Genomic DNA, 14,957 nt, shown 5'->3' on the forward strand with positions numbered 1-14,957 from the left:
GATCGGAAGTCCTTGAAAAATAAATTATCAAAAACGTTCGCCACTCTTAACTTACTTACTCACTGCTTTTCCACACCCTGTTGGAAGGGGTACTCCCTTGTGAAAAGGGTAATGATGTTTTTCTCACTTAACAAGGGTGCAAATCTCACTTAGGGTGCCACTAATTTTAGTCATCAGTACTTTTTGGGGTTGCACACACAAAAAAATAATTATATAAAGAGAAATGTTGTCATTGTAGCCCATTCTTTGCAGTCAAATAAAGTTTAATCCACAGCCAGATTGGCCTCATTTAGGAGTTTAATTCTAATCACCAAAATATTTACTTTAGAGTATCCCCACCCAGGTTATCTACAAAATACAGCTATGGCTCTAAGTCATTTCCCGCTACCTTGGAGCAAAACAGCACCCTTTTGAACTTTCTTTCCACAAACCTTTAAAGTAAAATCTGGAACAATGATTGTCTTACATTAACTTCCACTCAGCCCATTTTCTGTCTTTGAGGCCTAATTGAATTTCATATCATATTCCTCAAAATGTCCATTTACCAGTCCAACACTTCGTAGAACGGTTCATACCCTAGTATGGAAATCAAAGCTCATTTTCTATTGACGATATTTAAATTTCATTGGCTTATCAAATTCACGAGTTGGCTCGCAGAGCCTTTGATTAGCAGTTATATGCGTCAGGCAAGGTCAAATTTTTCAGAAAGCTCTCTCGACGTCTCGATGTCCTCATTTTTTGTTTGGTTTCATAAGTAAAGTCTACTGCTAGGAGTCTGAACGTCTCACGCTCGGATTTAAAACATTTTGAAGTCTCGGTCCTGAAATTGTGAAGGCCGGCATGTGTGTAGCTCGCAAAAAAAACGCTAGTCTTGCCTTCTTACTAAATTTACTTACGGATATTCCTGCTTTTCTTTTTGAGCTGTCAAGGCTCGAGCCCTGGCCAGGGACATTGTGTTGTGTTCTTGGACAAGACACTTTACTCAAACAGTACCTCTCTCCACCCAGGTACATAAATGGGTACCTGCTAAATTAACGCTAGGGGCAACCCCCCGATGGACTACTAGTTGGGGGGCCGGGGGGCGGGGAGAGTAGGCTCCTAGTCGCTTCATGTTTAAGAAAGTGCCCTGATGGACCACTTGGTTCGTATGCCGAATTTAACCTTGGCCATTTTCACTAATATTTTTTTTTCAATATGTATGAATATGTAATAATTTGGCAAGTTCACAACACTGTATGAAGTAAAAATTACAGAAAAAAAAAATACACAATGACATTACGTTCCGAAATATTTGCCACAAATTCAACATTCGCAGCTTAATCTTCGTTCTCAGTAACGAGAATTAAGGGTAAATATGTTTTTATTTATATTAACTAATGTATCCATAGCAACAATCAACTAAAACCGAGGTCAAGACAAGAAATCGCCCCTCTTTATTCGTGCTGTGTGCTACTATTAATACCTTTGTTAATATCAATGAAAAAACTATTTTACACAAAGATTATTCATCAATAACCCGGAAGTTGCCAAGGTTTATCAGGAAAGCAATTAACCAGTGCCACAGTAGCGTTGGCTACAGCCACTGGAACCACTGAAGTGGTAAACATAGAAAGAGCCGCAGTTTCTCACTTCAATGTTGGTGGATTGCCAACAACAGTTTGAATTCCAGTGAAAGCAGACCTAGTCTGCGTGGTGACTTTGCTATCCTCCACTGTAGGATGTCCACCATTTAACCAGCCGCTTCCAGCAGCGCCACACCTGTCTTGAGGTGGAAACGAAGCAGGCATTTTAGACCCCGCAGCTCCTTGGAAACGATACCAGCCATTGAGGTTGTGATCACACTTTTCGGACTGAATGATGTACGTGGTTTTCCGGTCACCGCTGGTCAGGCTTGAGTAGCTTGTACATTCTACAGCTAGAATTAAAAGTTGAAGATTGTTACATCAGTTATTGTAGCTTGAGATTTAAGTCTCCACACTTTGATAAACATATCAAGCTTTAAATATCTCATCAGTTAAGGGTAGAATATACTCCCAAATTTCACAAACCGTATAAAGCATATGCATTTATAGGAGGAAAATGTTTAAGCAAGGAACCGGATCCTAAGTTTTAGCTGTAACTTGTAATTAAGAGCAACTGTACACAAAAATCAAAAATAGTTCGGTAAGGCTTAAAAAATCGAATTTTCCCTACTGTTGCATATAAGAAGGCCTCAGTAAAAGTAAAAACGCTATGTAGTTTTTTTTTCTTCAAATATCTTGGTATTTCCGAGAAAAAAGACATTATCGATTTCACGTCCAGACATCAATCTAACGAGTGCTAACTGGGCTGAAAATCGACCGTTTTCATTCAATTCGCCTTTCGCAACTATTGAGCGCAAAAACGTTGGAATACAACCAACTTAATGCAGAACTATTCCTTGTACAAAAAAAACCCAGTTTTAAGAGTATTGGGTTAATCCAACTATTTGGCGGTAAACAAAACCAAAGTGTTCTCCAACGATGAGTTCGTAAGTTGGTGAAAAGAATTGTCATTTTGACCATGTGCCATGTCTCGGAATTCCACAAGATTTTAGACTCTAACTATACTATGGTAGGTCTTTCGATATATGTAAAGTTTAATTTGGGCAAATGATTAGGTACTCGTCAAAAAAATTATTCAAATAGCACACAAAAGAAAATCAAATAACGCCAGCAGTCGAATGCGTGACCAAAAGTGCTACCATTGTTTTTGTCATTAAATCACTTCAATTCGAAATATCACGGGAATATCAGCACGACTTAAGCATAAAACAATATAAATATGTTTACCTTAGCTGGGTTATCATGTCTTGACAATCAAACAACATTCCCATCCTGTCATTTTAACGGTGTTCCATTAGCTTTGCATAACCTGTACGCATTCGTCTGGTGAATTTGAATCCCCCAAATCGCTCAATATTACCAAGTTCCTATGTAAATGTTCCTACGTTTTCCGTTTTGTTGTTCGGTACAATCATTCAACCTGCTTTCAGGCATAAAATCCCCAGTAATTAGCAATAACAAATAAGCCGCCATCTTCGATCGCTCCTCGTCTCTTATTTGCGTATTGTCCAGCAAAAGTCTTTGCACACAGGGTAGGGGTAGAGTGGGGATTATTTCCGAAAGAAAAAGCGTTAGAATTTTTCCAATATCTCGATGTTAGTTCTAATTCAGGGCCTCCTTTCTTAGGTAAAGCGATAAAATGCTACACACTAACAAGGTCTTTGTGGCTTGAAATTCAAACAAAGAAAAGTAACCCTGTTTAAAGCCCTGAAATCCGACCCTCACCCCCATGTAAAATATGTTGTAACGCACGGGTCTCGGATAAACATCTTCAGTCAAAATGGAGGCCTTTCAAACGTCTTCAAAATGGAAACCCGAAAGTCACACATGCAATAACGCTTTAGCAGTTACTACTGGCTTAATCAAATGACACAAATAACACAGATAGAATGATACATCCAATAATACATACATGCGACTTGAGACAGTAATTGTTTTTCTTCAAAGTCAGATAAGAGTACTGACAAGAAATGCAGGGAAAGAATCAGTTTGCAAGATTCAGGATACTACAAACCGAAGTAGGTGAACATGTTATTTTTATGTGTATGTCGTTTATACTGCTTGGTAATGCTGACGTTTCGAACTGAAGTATTAAATGCCAATATGCTGATGATACTCTTGGTCACGCACTCGGTAGCTGCTGGCGTGATTTTGTGTCTTTTGTGAACGATTTTGAATAATTTTTTGACGAGTGCCTAACCATTTGCCTAAACTAAACTTTTCATATATTGAGAGACCTATCCTAGTATAGTTAGAGTCTAAAATCTTGTGGAATTCTGAGACATGGCACATGGTCAAAATGACAATTCTTTTCACCGACTGACTAACTCAATTTTGGAGAACACTCTGGTTTCCAGTTACCGTCAAATATTTCGATTAATCCGATATTCTTGAAACTGTCTTTTTTTAGACAAGGAATAGTTCTGCAATAAGCGGTTTGTATCACAACTTTTCTGCGCTCAATGTTTGCGAAATGCGAATCGAATGAAAATGGTCGATTTTCAGCCGATTTTCATCCCAGTTGGGACTCGCTAAATTGCACATGAAATTTAGTCTGAAGGTTAAATCGAAAATGTCGTTTTTCTCGGATAGACAAAGCTATTTAAAGGAAAAAACTACAGCCTGTTTGCACTCTTGTTAGGGGCTAGCTATATGCAAAAGATGAGTGAATTTGAATTTTCTAGCCTTGCCGAAGAAATTTGATTTTGTTTGATTTTTGTGGGAATTTGCTCTTTAAATCATTCATGTATCTTAAACATGTAGCTGGCTTGGAATCAATGCCCTTTCAAATCAAGACCAACTGTTCATGGGTTGTCAATTATTAAGGCTAGTTTTAATTGTAGTCTGTTCATCACAGCCATTCCTTATTTTCTTCTTCGTAAAAACTGAGCGCGCGTGGCGAGCGCGCGAGACTGGTTCGCGCTTGTTCCATTCCCAGCTCTTTTCTTTTGCTCAAGTCTTCCACGAGTTACAGCTGAAAAAGAACGTCTGTCCACAGAGTACTTTACTGACTATTTTTATTAATATGGAAGTGTTTCTTATAGTTGTTTCTCATAGAAACAATAATAGTAGTAGTTTCTGATCTAATCCAGAAGCTGGTCTACCAGCCCTGCGAGAGAAGCCTATTACCCCCTCCTCCCCACCAATAAACAGGTTCCTAGCTTGTTAACAGAGTGTAGCCGGGTATAGGTAACTTAGTGATCTTTAATTTCTTGCTTTTCTTGACAGCATTGAAGGACCGAGTGCAACCTTCTGTTGAAGTTCATGATTTACATTCATGATATCATTCACATTGCAGTCTTTTGTCAAACATTAACCTAGCCATTTTAACGTTGAGACGGTTCAAGACCTTTCTGAAGACTGCTTCCTTTAGAATATGCTAACAACCGAGAAACTAGTGTCATTGCTATTTTTCGGAGTCATTACTTCCAGAACTTTACCTCAAGGTATTTCTTTCTTTTTAAGTATTTGTTTCAAGAACGCTCCTTTCAGTTAATAAAAATTCACCAAGTAAGGTTTGTACTCTGAGCTACGCGTTTGTTAGAGGTGAAGTGATCCGTTAGTCTGGCTCTGAATTGTCCTGCATGTACTAGAACTTCTAATGTTTAACTCAGTATCTGCACTAGTCCTCGCCGATGATTATTTGAGCGACAACCTTGAAAGTCCGAGAGGATTAAACGTCCGAAAGTAGCGGCCCCAAGCACAGAGGCAACAGAAAAAAACAGATCCCACATTTCGATGCAGACTGATCTGATATCTGTTTCATGTGACCCTTATTTCAAAACCTAAACGCCGGTTACACTGTGTTGATGTAATGTGTTTTCTTTCCACCAAACTGTATCCTTCTCAGATCTCTATGCATTAGAAACATGTTGATTCTATTAAAATGGAACGGTCAACATGGGCCCGGAATCGAAAGAAGCGATTTGAAAAGGCTAATAAACCGAAAGTAGAACGTTGAGAAAAATAAATTGTTTCATTATACATTAAGGTAATTCCTCTGAAATAAAAGTGACAATAGATTTTTGTTCAAACTTTGTCCACTGAATATTTGTCATATGATAACTTCAATTTTGAAATAAAAAGGGGGGTGCCCATGCTCATTAAGGAGCAGTGAGGCGTTGAAAATGCCCCATTTTGGCATTATTTAATGCTTATTATAAAAACGCATTTCCAGTAATTGTAAAATCTTTGTTAGCCTAGACTCATAAGAACACGCATTAAACTACAGTCAATACATTGTGTCGGACACAAATAAACATTTTAAGTTTGATTCAGACAGAAAGCTAAATCCGTGATTAAAAATTTGAACCAAATTTCTTGACGTGGTTACCGACTGCAAAGTAGAAAAGACCACAGTGTATCTGCTATTTTTCGTATTTATTCAATTTTCAGCAATAGAAATTAGATGAGTCTTTTCTCACGCAAAGCTTATGATTAGTTGATCACTATGACTGGAAAAAAAATTGGGGTGCCCGTGCTCGTTGGTGAGCTAGAGCCATTTTTCAACTGACAGAGCTCGATATCAAGGCAAATCCGTCATGTTTTCAATGTGCGTGTGCACGAACGCGCGCTAATAACGCCATAAATTATGCGCAGTAAGGATGCGCAATGCAAATGTGAGGAATGACCTTAAGCACATTCAAATGAATAGCCGGGTGAATATACCATAGCCTGTATGATTAGGCGGGGTTTTACTGAATGAAGGATCCAGCGAAGGTTGGCCACACAGCAGATTAAAAAAAGAAAATGCTTTTTTTAGCTTTCGACGGTATATATAAGTGAGGTATTCACTTGTATGTATTTTCCGCTGTTATTCCAAGTAATTAGTCGCAGTTGTTTTCGTCTCACACCTGCCGCACCCACTATTGTGCATTCTGTTTTGCATGGATGTCCTGATTGGCCAGTTATTAGTATTTATACTCTCCGCTGTCTCTTGAGTACCATTCACGCTCACGGTTCCATACAGTTTATTCATCTTTCTGGTTTGTGTTTTCCTATTCGTGTGATGCCCAACGACCAGAAAGAGAGCGAAGGTTCGTCCGTTCCGGCTGAAGTAGGCCAAACGTCTTCAGGTGATAGTGGAGGCAACTCAGCAGCCGTTGATCAAGTCTTTTCCATGTTTAAGGATTTTCTTGAGAAAAAATTAGAAGATAAAGGAAAGCAAATCGAACAAAGGAGTAAGATAAATAAAGAAGTTGTACAGCTAAAGTTCAAAGGTAACCAGAAACAATTTGAGCTTAATGCCGAATTAGATGCCATTTTTGAAAGCATTGAAACCGAAAGTGAAAGCATCGAGCCAAATTTGTCGCAGATCAAGAAACTTTCCCAAGAAGGCAGGCAACGTATTCGAAAGCGACAGAAGCTGATAAAAATCGCTGATAAAAGTAGGGACGGCTGGCAGGTTGTAGTCGAGTACGAGTCGGACGAGCTTGCATCCGGCTCCGAAGATGAAAAGCGTCTTAAGAAGGCAAGAGAAGCGGCGAGCCGCAAGAGGCGTCGAAAGGAACAACTCTCCAGTGATCGTGGAAAGAAACCAAGAATTGCTTTGGGCGCTGATAATCAGCTTTTTCGTGGTAAGAACGAGAGCCCCCTCTTTACTTTGTATATTCATGTGTTTTGGATCCGCTTGCGCATCCTACCATATTTCTCGTGTGATTTGTTTGTATTACGGGAATTTAAGGGTAACATGATTTACGTTCGTTTGAGCGAAGCGAATTAGAACGTAAATAAAAAAAGTAATAGTTCTCTCTGGTATAATTCAGAAGCTGGACCACTAGCCCTGCGTAAAGAACTTATTACTCCCTCCCCTCTATGAAGAAACCAGTGTTCTCTCTTTCTCGTGGAGTCAAGGAAGGCTGTGTTAGCATGCTGTAGTAGGGCATATGTAGCAAGTTAAATATTCGATTTCCTTGACTATATTTTAGGACCGAGCGTAATTTTCTGTTGATGTGTAATAAACGTATTCATGATATCATTTCAAGTTTGTGGTGAAGCATCAATTCAACGATTTAGACTGTTAGACTAAAGAAGGTTTTTGTTTAAATAATGTGACGACTAGTGTGTGTGATGAGGTTAACAAATTATCAGTTCTAGACATGCATTAGTACCGAGGTACCTTTAGGGGCAGGATGGATTAGAGCTAGAAAATCATCCTGTTATACCGGAACATGCCGCTCAAAGTGCGGGTACTACTTAGAATGTTCTTATTGATTAACGCAGTGAGTGTCACTGAATAAAATATCAAAGAGAAAGTAAACACCGTAAAATAACAATCCCTTGAAAATATCGACAACGGCTGTTGGCATATTCCGAAAGTAACAAACTAACTTCCGAAAACAGCGAGCCAAAACGCAACTTCAATTGTGATAAGAAGCAATGGAAATAAAAGATAAAACAATTCGTACCAAACTTATCAGCTATTGTTTTCCATGACTTTATATTTTAGAAGCAGTTCATTACTCTGTGTTGATGTAATTTCACTTTTTTGTCACCAAAATCGATCCTCTTCAGATACCTTTGCATCAAAAACATGTTTAGTTTACTAGGATGCCTGGATCAGCCCACATGGCCGACGATTGTTGCGAGTCTTCGAAACTAGAGGTAGGAAAAGACCAATAATCGAATTAAGTAACACGTTGATCGAATATTTTGCCTCTGTATTCACAAGGCGTATTCAAATCAATGGCCTGGTGAATAAACCACAGCTGGTATGAAGTCATCAATGATCATCGCGGTTATATACACAACTTAATTAAGCAGCTGCGAAATTAAAGCCTGAAATAAATTCAGGCTTGAACGAGATTCAAACCTCATAACATCTTCGATACCGGTGCAGTGCTCTACCAACTGAGCTATTAAGCAAACCGGGAGCTAGCTAGTCACGTTGTGAGTTCGTAATATATATACCCGTAGTCGGTGAAGCATAACCATAACCATAGCCTGTATGGTCAGATATTTTATTGGATGAAGGATGCGTTGCAGACATATAGCATCCTATATCGTGTTTTCTGCAAAGCCCACAGTAAGTAGAGACTTGTTAAAGCTTTCAGAAACACAATATTATATGATTTGTATTTGGCTTTCTGAAGAAGCAATTTTTTGTCCCTGAATTGCGAATCTGAAAGCCTTTTTCCGAACATCGAGCCGCCTAATTTGACTCCGTTTACCATTGCTACTTTTCCCGGCTAAAAATAAAGTTCAGTATCTAATTCTTTGATGAGCAATAAATTCTAAAAGATCCTTTGTGCAAGTAGCGCAGTTAAGAGCCATGAACGGCTGCTTTTTAATAAACCATTTTACTGCTGTCTGCCAGACAGCTGTAAAATGGTCTATTAAAAAAATCTCGTAAAAAGTCTCGTAAAAGGCAAGTGGTGAAACATCAATTCAACGATTTAGACTGTTAGATGATAGAGCTAAACGGCAGCGAGACTGCAGGTGACCTTGTTTTGATGAAGACCTTAATGCTTTCGTTATGAAAGTCAAGATGTTCTCATGCTAACTAGTTGGTATTTAAATGAGAAAAGCAGAGAGGTCTGTATCAAAGCAAGGTCACCTCCAACCCCGGTCGTATTCATAGCCCAGGTTACTAAGCACACAACTCAAATTAAAAAAAATTGCCTATTCTGTCACTTTTTATTATTGTGATGTTGTACATGTGGATTTTCTTCATCGTTTAATCCTGTCAATGGAAACAAACATTAAATCTGTTAATCACGTTGTCGCAGAAGTAGAACTGCTTTCTACTTGCTGTTCCGTCTCTTTGTATCTTAACTGGTCTCTAGCTTGGGCAACAAATCAAGAAATACCAACTTGAACCAACTACTGACCTTTTACTTTGAGTTCAGTCCTTGTCTGAATGGTGTAGTAAGGCAACTTTGCTTCGCAGATATAAATTCCAGAATCATCTTCACTGAGAACGGAAATCTTCAACGTTCCTCTACTGACTTTCATTCGTTCATCTACCCAGTCCCCCTCGGATCGCTCCCAAGAAATAGTTGGAATGGGATCACCAACTGCAGAGCAGTTTAAAGACAAGTCACTGCCAGAAATTTTGCTGACCGAGTGGGGTGGCCTTATGATGAACTTTGGAAGTGAAAATACAACTAAAGAAGTAACTGCTGATGTCTCTCCTAAGTGATTCTTAGCGTAGCAAATATAAGATCCAATATCGTGTTTTTCTGCGAGGACCACTGTGAGTAAGCCCCCGTCCTGGAACGTTCTGTCTTTAGCAAGAGAACCTTGTGGCTTCCGCCAAGTAATAACTGGTGCTGGAAAACCGGTCACGTGACATCTCGGAAGTGTGACATTTTGTCCTGTCTTTGCGTTAGTAGGCCCTGGGGCGAGTCGAATACGAGGAGGCGCTTAAAAGTTAAGAGGAGAAACGGCCGTTAAAAAACATCAAATGATTCATCATTGACAGATATGGAAACAAAAATATTAGAAAATAGTCTAGTTTCGAGTTAACCAAGACCGCTGAATTAAAAAAATTAAGCACGCATCTGTAAAGAGATGCACTCCATCTGAAGGAAAATATTCGCCACACCAGTCAGAACATGAACTATTAACAACTCTGTGTGTGGTTTCATTTTAAGCTTCTCTCACTTTCATAGCGGTATTTTGTAAGTGATTTAATTTACATTGAGACGATCTCTTTACTCCACTTTTTTAGGAGTCAAGGCTACATCGAAGTTGCAATCCTGTGTTCATTTATAAAGTCACCAGGAGTCCAACAACCCTTCATTTTTACGAGTCTAAATTTTCGAAAATTTTAAGGTGGCTCTAAGCCCCATATACAGTTGAAAAAACTTCAAAAGTGCTGGAAACTATTTTGAGCCACCTTAAACGGCGCAAAACAACAACAACAGCAACAACAACAACAACAACGCTTTTTAAGAATCCGGTATCCTGGTTTCAACGCTAATGGCGTTCTGTGCGGCGTTTGCACAAGCAGTTTACCCTGACAAGTGACTGAGCTCTAAAGCCTAGAAAAATGTCTCAGATTCCCCAAGAAGTTTTGTTTTTTCAGTTTTTTCAGTTTTTTCAAGATTTATTCGCAAGTAATTTTGCATCTATTTACAATCGTGAGTGATGAAAACGCTCTGACAGGATAGCGGCCACAGACATGGCAAAGCAACACCGGCCAGGGTCAAAGAATTTCCGTGGCAATCTTAATAAAAACGCTATAGCCATTAGTTCATTGATTCTTCTATCCATAAATTGAACAAGAAGTGAATCAAACCTTGGAACTTACCTTCTACAATTAAACTAGTTGTCTGGTTTGCAGTGCCCAGCAAATTTCTTCCAACACAAGTGTAGTCTCCTACGTCATCAAGGGTTACGTCTTGCACTTCTAATCTGCCATCGCGACTTGTTAAGGGAGCACTGCTCTTTCCTGACCACGTGGCGGTCGGCTTGGAATTTCCGCTGACAGAACACTGGAACGCTGCACTTTGATTTTCCCTGACCGTTTACCGGGGAGATAACTAAGGCGGGAGATGAAATGGATTCTCCGGGTTCTCCTTTTGTACCGGATATCCCTCTGGGACCCGGAACTCCTTGGATTCCCTGTTCTTCCTTTTGACCTGGTGGCCCCATAACACCCCGCTTTCGATGCGGGCCTGGTTCTCCTCTGTTACCACGAGATCCTTTCCTTCCCATGGCTCCACGCGGTCCTTTTCTACCACGCGATCCTTTGAGGCCCTGCATTCCCGGCGGTCCTTGCACGCAGATTTGTTCTTTGGGTGAACAAAATGATCGTGACGTCAGGGAGTTTAATGTCTTGCTTATCTCACTTCTGACTGACTCCATAGTAAGTTCGTTTGGTTTTCTGCCAGTTTCAGATGAAAACCGGCGGGTTCTTCCGGTATGAACTGTCAATAAAATAGAATGATAAAATTGAACCTCTTGACTTTCTGATCAAATTGAATATTGTCAACTGATCTTGTGCGGGGGTTTTGTTTTCTGACTTTTCTAGACTAATCCCATTAGCTTTGGCTTTATGTCAAAACTATTTGTTTGGCACTTAGACAAGTCGACATTTACGCTCTTTCTTTCATTACTTTATCAGTGTAGCGCCGTAGTCGATTTGGCAAGACATTGATACTTTGACTTTCTAGAAAGTGTAATTAAAACTGGTATCTTATAATGACGAGGATAAAAATAGATTACAACAAATACAAACTTGAAATCCAGGCTGATCGGATTCCTTTGATCAAAATTATCATAATATTTTGATTATAATAAAGCATAAGGATCAGTTTCTACAGTTCTGACAGTTTTTATCAAAGACCCAGTTTCAGTTCTGATTAGTTAAACATGATCGATTAATCCTGCAGCACGATTTGTCATCGGCTTCTTTACCATTTATAAATTAAAGTGCCCCTTGATCTTGTGGAGACAAACAATGGATGTGTGTAATCATGTTTTGGTGTTTTTACATTTTTTCCGGGAGAACTGAATATTCAAGCCACGCGAAAAAAAAAAAAAAAAAAAATTCACGTGAAATCATAGTCGAGAGAAATAAAAATTAAATTTGTTTTCTCGTTTTTCAGATACAGGATTATAAAAGTTTTTTATTTTAATCATTTTGATTCCAATATAGGGATAAAAACATACCTTCTCCTTACAATATAGGTACGTTTTCGGACATTAGAATCATAAGTTTATAGCAGCAAATTTTTAGAAACAGTTTTAATCAAAGACATATTTTATAAATGTCAATAGCCTTATAAACACAGAACGCACGGAATGGAAGCATTTAAATTTATAATTTCTGAGTAAACGTTACGCATTGGCTGTGTAGTCAAAACACATTACCTTCTGTCTCATCTCTCCTCTCTTCAGTAATCTTGTGCTCAAATTCTCCAGCAGACCCGACTCTTTCAAGACGTTTGAAGGTTGATGCATCGCTAGAAGCCTTGATCAGGTTCTGATTATGTCGTGCGTCCGCCACAAGATCTTCAATATCTTGAATTCGCTGGTTTATAATCTCAACGCGCACCAAAGCAGTGGTACAGATCAATAAAGACACTAACGACACTGGACAAACAAGCTTAGATGAACAACTGTGAGAATCACGAGCAGATGAGTGTTCTTGTTTTTCGGCCATGACAAAACACTGGCGTCACACGATAATGCAGTGTTCCTTGTGGTGCGGTGTAAAGATACTCGACAAGATGTGTATGAACCTAATCAGCTAACGGTGTTAGCGGAAGTTGTAGCTTTCATAATGATAAATGAAAGTCAAACGTCATCCTAAAAACGCGACGTGCATTGTAGCGGTAGTTTTGAGGGCCTGCTACTTCAGTGAATATCTTTATCGTCTTTATTGCCCCCGAGGGAGGGTATAATCACTTATGTGGGCTATTTAGGTATGTGCGGCCCTAAAAGGTTTGGATTTGTAGCCATTTTGTTCAGAAATTGCGTAGAAGCTTCTCTCTCACATTAGTGAGAACAAAGGAACTAATCACATAAGGCAGGTCTGAAACAGGGTATTGATTTAAAGGTCACGTCATAGTATGGCCAGGTCATAAAACGGGGAAGGAAAAAAAAAATTATTTGCCACCAAATAAAAGCGTTTATGGCCTCTACCCAAGCTCCTGGCGTTACTTTAAACACAGCGTTAATTTCCAACCAGGAGTGTAAGATAACGAGGAAAGGCTGGGAGTATTGAAGGGCCGAACTAAAATGGGGACGGGGTCCAAACTTGATTGAGAAATAATCACAAGACCATCACAGGACAATCTCGTGATTTCGATGACAATAGCGAATTCATTGGTAATAGTCACGAGTTTCACTGGAAAATAACTTAGCCTCACTTTCAGCGATCGGTATAAGACGTGGCATGTTTCTCGAGTTCGTCCTCTTTGTCGCCGGACCTGACACACTCAGCGAGTTCGACCCTCCTCTTCCCTTCCTCCACCTCATTTACATTATGTATCTGTGAAATAGGCACTTCTCCTTTTTTCTCGTGCCCTCATCTTTGCAAGAGCTTAACAAATAATAATTCGTTAATATTGTATTTCATATTAGCGTTAATAAATAAATGGGTCATTCTGCGTCGCCGAAATTTATCCCAACAACGGCTTGCCTGGTTTCGATTTCTTTAAGCGCTCTAGCAAACAAAGCTCGACTGTTGACCTAGAAAATTTGACATAGGTACAGCTTCATAGTTATAATTTTGGAAACAAGGGAAGAAGACATAAATAAAGGAAAATACTTTTTCTTTGGCTATCGTGGCTTAACAATAAATAACAAGTAAACTGCGCGGTGTTAAACATGACAATAAATCGCATTGTTGGAAAACAAAAACTACATCTTTTTACTTGTCATTACGTATTTTTCGACATACATCTTCAGAAGTGATCGTGACCTTTGAGAATAGAACTAACAAGTAAATTTTAAATTTATGAGAAGTAACTAATTAACAATAATTATGACGGAAGCTGAAAAAATGCGGATATCAAAAAGGGGCAAACTAATAAAGATAAAGCTTTTCGCTGCTAACATTATCATTTAGGAAAGGTTTCAATTCCGTAATTAGCAGAGACCATATCTTCAAACCGTTAATAAATTCTGAAACTCTATAATTCAACTGATACTCATCCATTACGTGCAAAGTTTCAAAGAAGGTAATTGTACAGAAGTGGAAGAAATGTCATTTTGATAATGTATTTTGAGCACAAAAATGTTTTTCTTTTTCGAAGTTGTAGTGTGCCAGCCTAAGAAACGTGTTCACGAAGATATAACGGCCACATTCTCACAACTAGCTACCACAATTAATACACCACGTGTGTCTTACCTTTGAGAGGAGTTTAGAGCTCAATATGTTGTTCGTACGGTCAAATCATCGATTCGGCAACCACTGCAAATCAGTCTGCCTTCCTGCGTTGCTTTCAGTTTTAATTTTACCAGCAAATTGTACCAAATATCTCATTTTCTGTATAAACATCGTGAGCGAAGAAACCAAGGAAGGTGTTGGCAGAATAATTATTAGTGTAAGAATTTAGTACAACTGGAAAAATTTGCAACTTAAATTGTTACCGACACAAGCTGCGGGCATTGAAGTTTGTCCTTTGGAGACTACTTTAAATCCTTAAGGTAATTCCAGTAATTCCGTTGAAATAGAACTCACAATAAATTTTCTTTCAACCCATACCTGTTAGCTGCTTATATCAAGTGGACTTTAAGGGAGGGGTCCTCGTCTCGTTTAGGAGCAGGAGGACCTTAAATAAACCCGTAATTCCCTGAGGAACTTCAACTCTAATTTAATTTTCTTTTCTTATATAGAGTTACAAGAGTTTCTTGCTCTCGCAATTTGATCCAGAACTAATCGAGGTGGGGATAAGAGGTTTAAAAAGGAAAGAAAGAAAC

At 38.9% G+C, this 14,957-nt stretch overlaps 2 protein-coding genes, 1 long non-coding RNA gene and 1 pseudogene across 5 annotated transcripts in view; 2 read left to right on the plus strand and 2 right to left on the minus strand.

The window, feature by feature from the left end:
- LOC149104702 (uncharacterized) overlaps nucleotides 1-14,957 on the minus strand; it is a 158,788-nt gene that overhangs the window by 77,858 nt on the left and 65,973 nt on the right. The window lies entirely within an intron of this gene.
- On the minus strand, nucleotides 1,343-12,755 carry LOC110065688 (uncharacterized; annotated as a pseudogene). Its single transcript, XR_016201204.1, has 4 exons — nucleotides 12,402-12,755; nucleotides 10,837-11,455; nucleotides 9,413-9,946; nucleotides 1,343-1,915 (listed from the first exon to the last, which is right to left on the minus strand). The product of XR_016201204.1 is annotated as an uncharacterized LOC110065688 (transcript).
- On the plus strand, nucleotides 5,474-6,333 carry LOC149104713 (uncharacterized). The gene is made up of 2 exons (XR_016201289.1): nucleotides 5,474-5,574; nucleotides 6,221-6,333. It is a non-coding gene; the product is annotated as an uncharacterized LOC149104713 (long non-coding RNA).
- LOC110061683 (uncharacterized) lies at nucleotides 6,388-7,305 on the plus strand. Its single transcript, XM_089271323.1, has one exon. It carries the CDS (start codon nucleotides 6,592-6,594, stop codon nucleotides 7,303-7,305), a length of 714 nt encoding a protein of 237 aa, XP_089127449.1. The 5' UTR covers nucleotides 6,388-6,591.

This window comes from Orbicella faveolata, unplaced genomic scaffold (assembly GCF_042242905.1).
Source record: "Orbicella faveolata isolate gen_17 unplaced genomic scaffold, um_ofav_v1 contig_34, whole genome shotgun sequence".
In the NCBI taxonomy this organism is placed as follows: domain Eukaryota; kingdom Metazoa; phylum Cnidaria; class Anthozoa; order Scleractinia; family Merulinidae; genus Orbicella; species Orbicella faveolata.

What these genes read in the sequence shown, in the direction of transcription:
- LOC110061683 (XM_089271323.1), top strand. Translation starts at nt 6,592, where the DNA reads ATGCCCAACGACCAGAAAGAGAGCGAAGGTTCGTCCGTTCCGGCTGAA.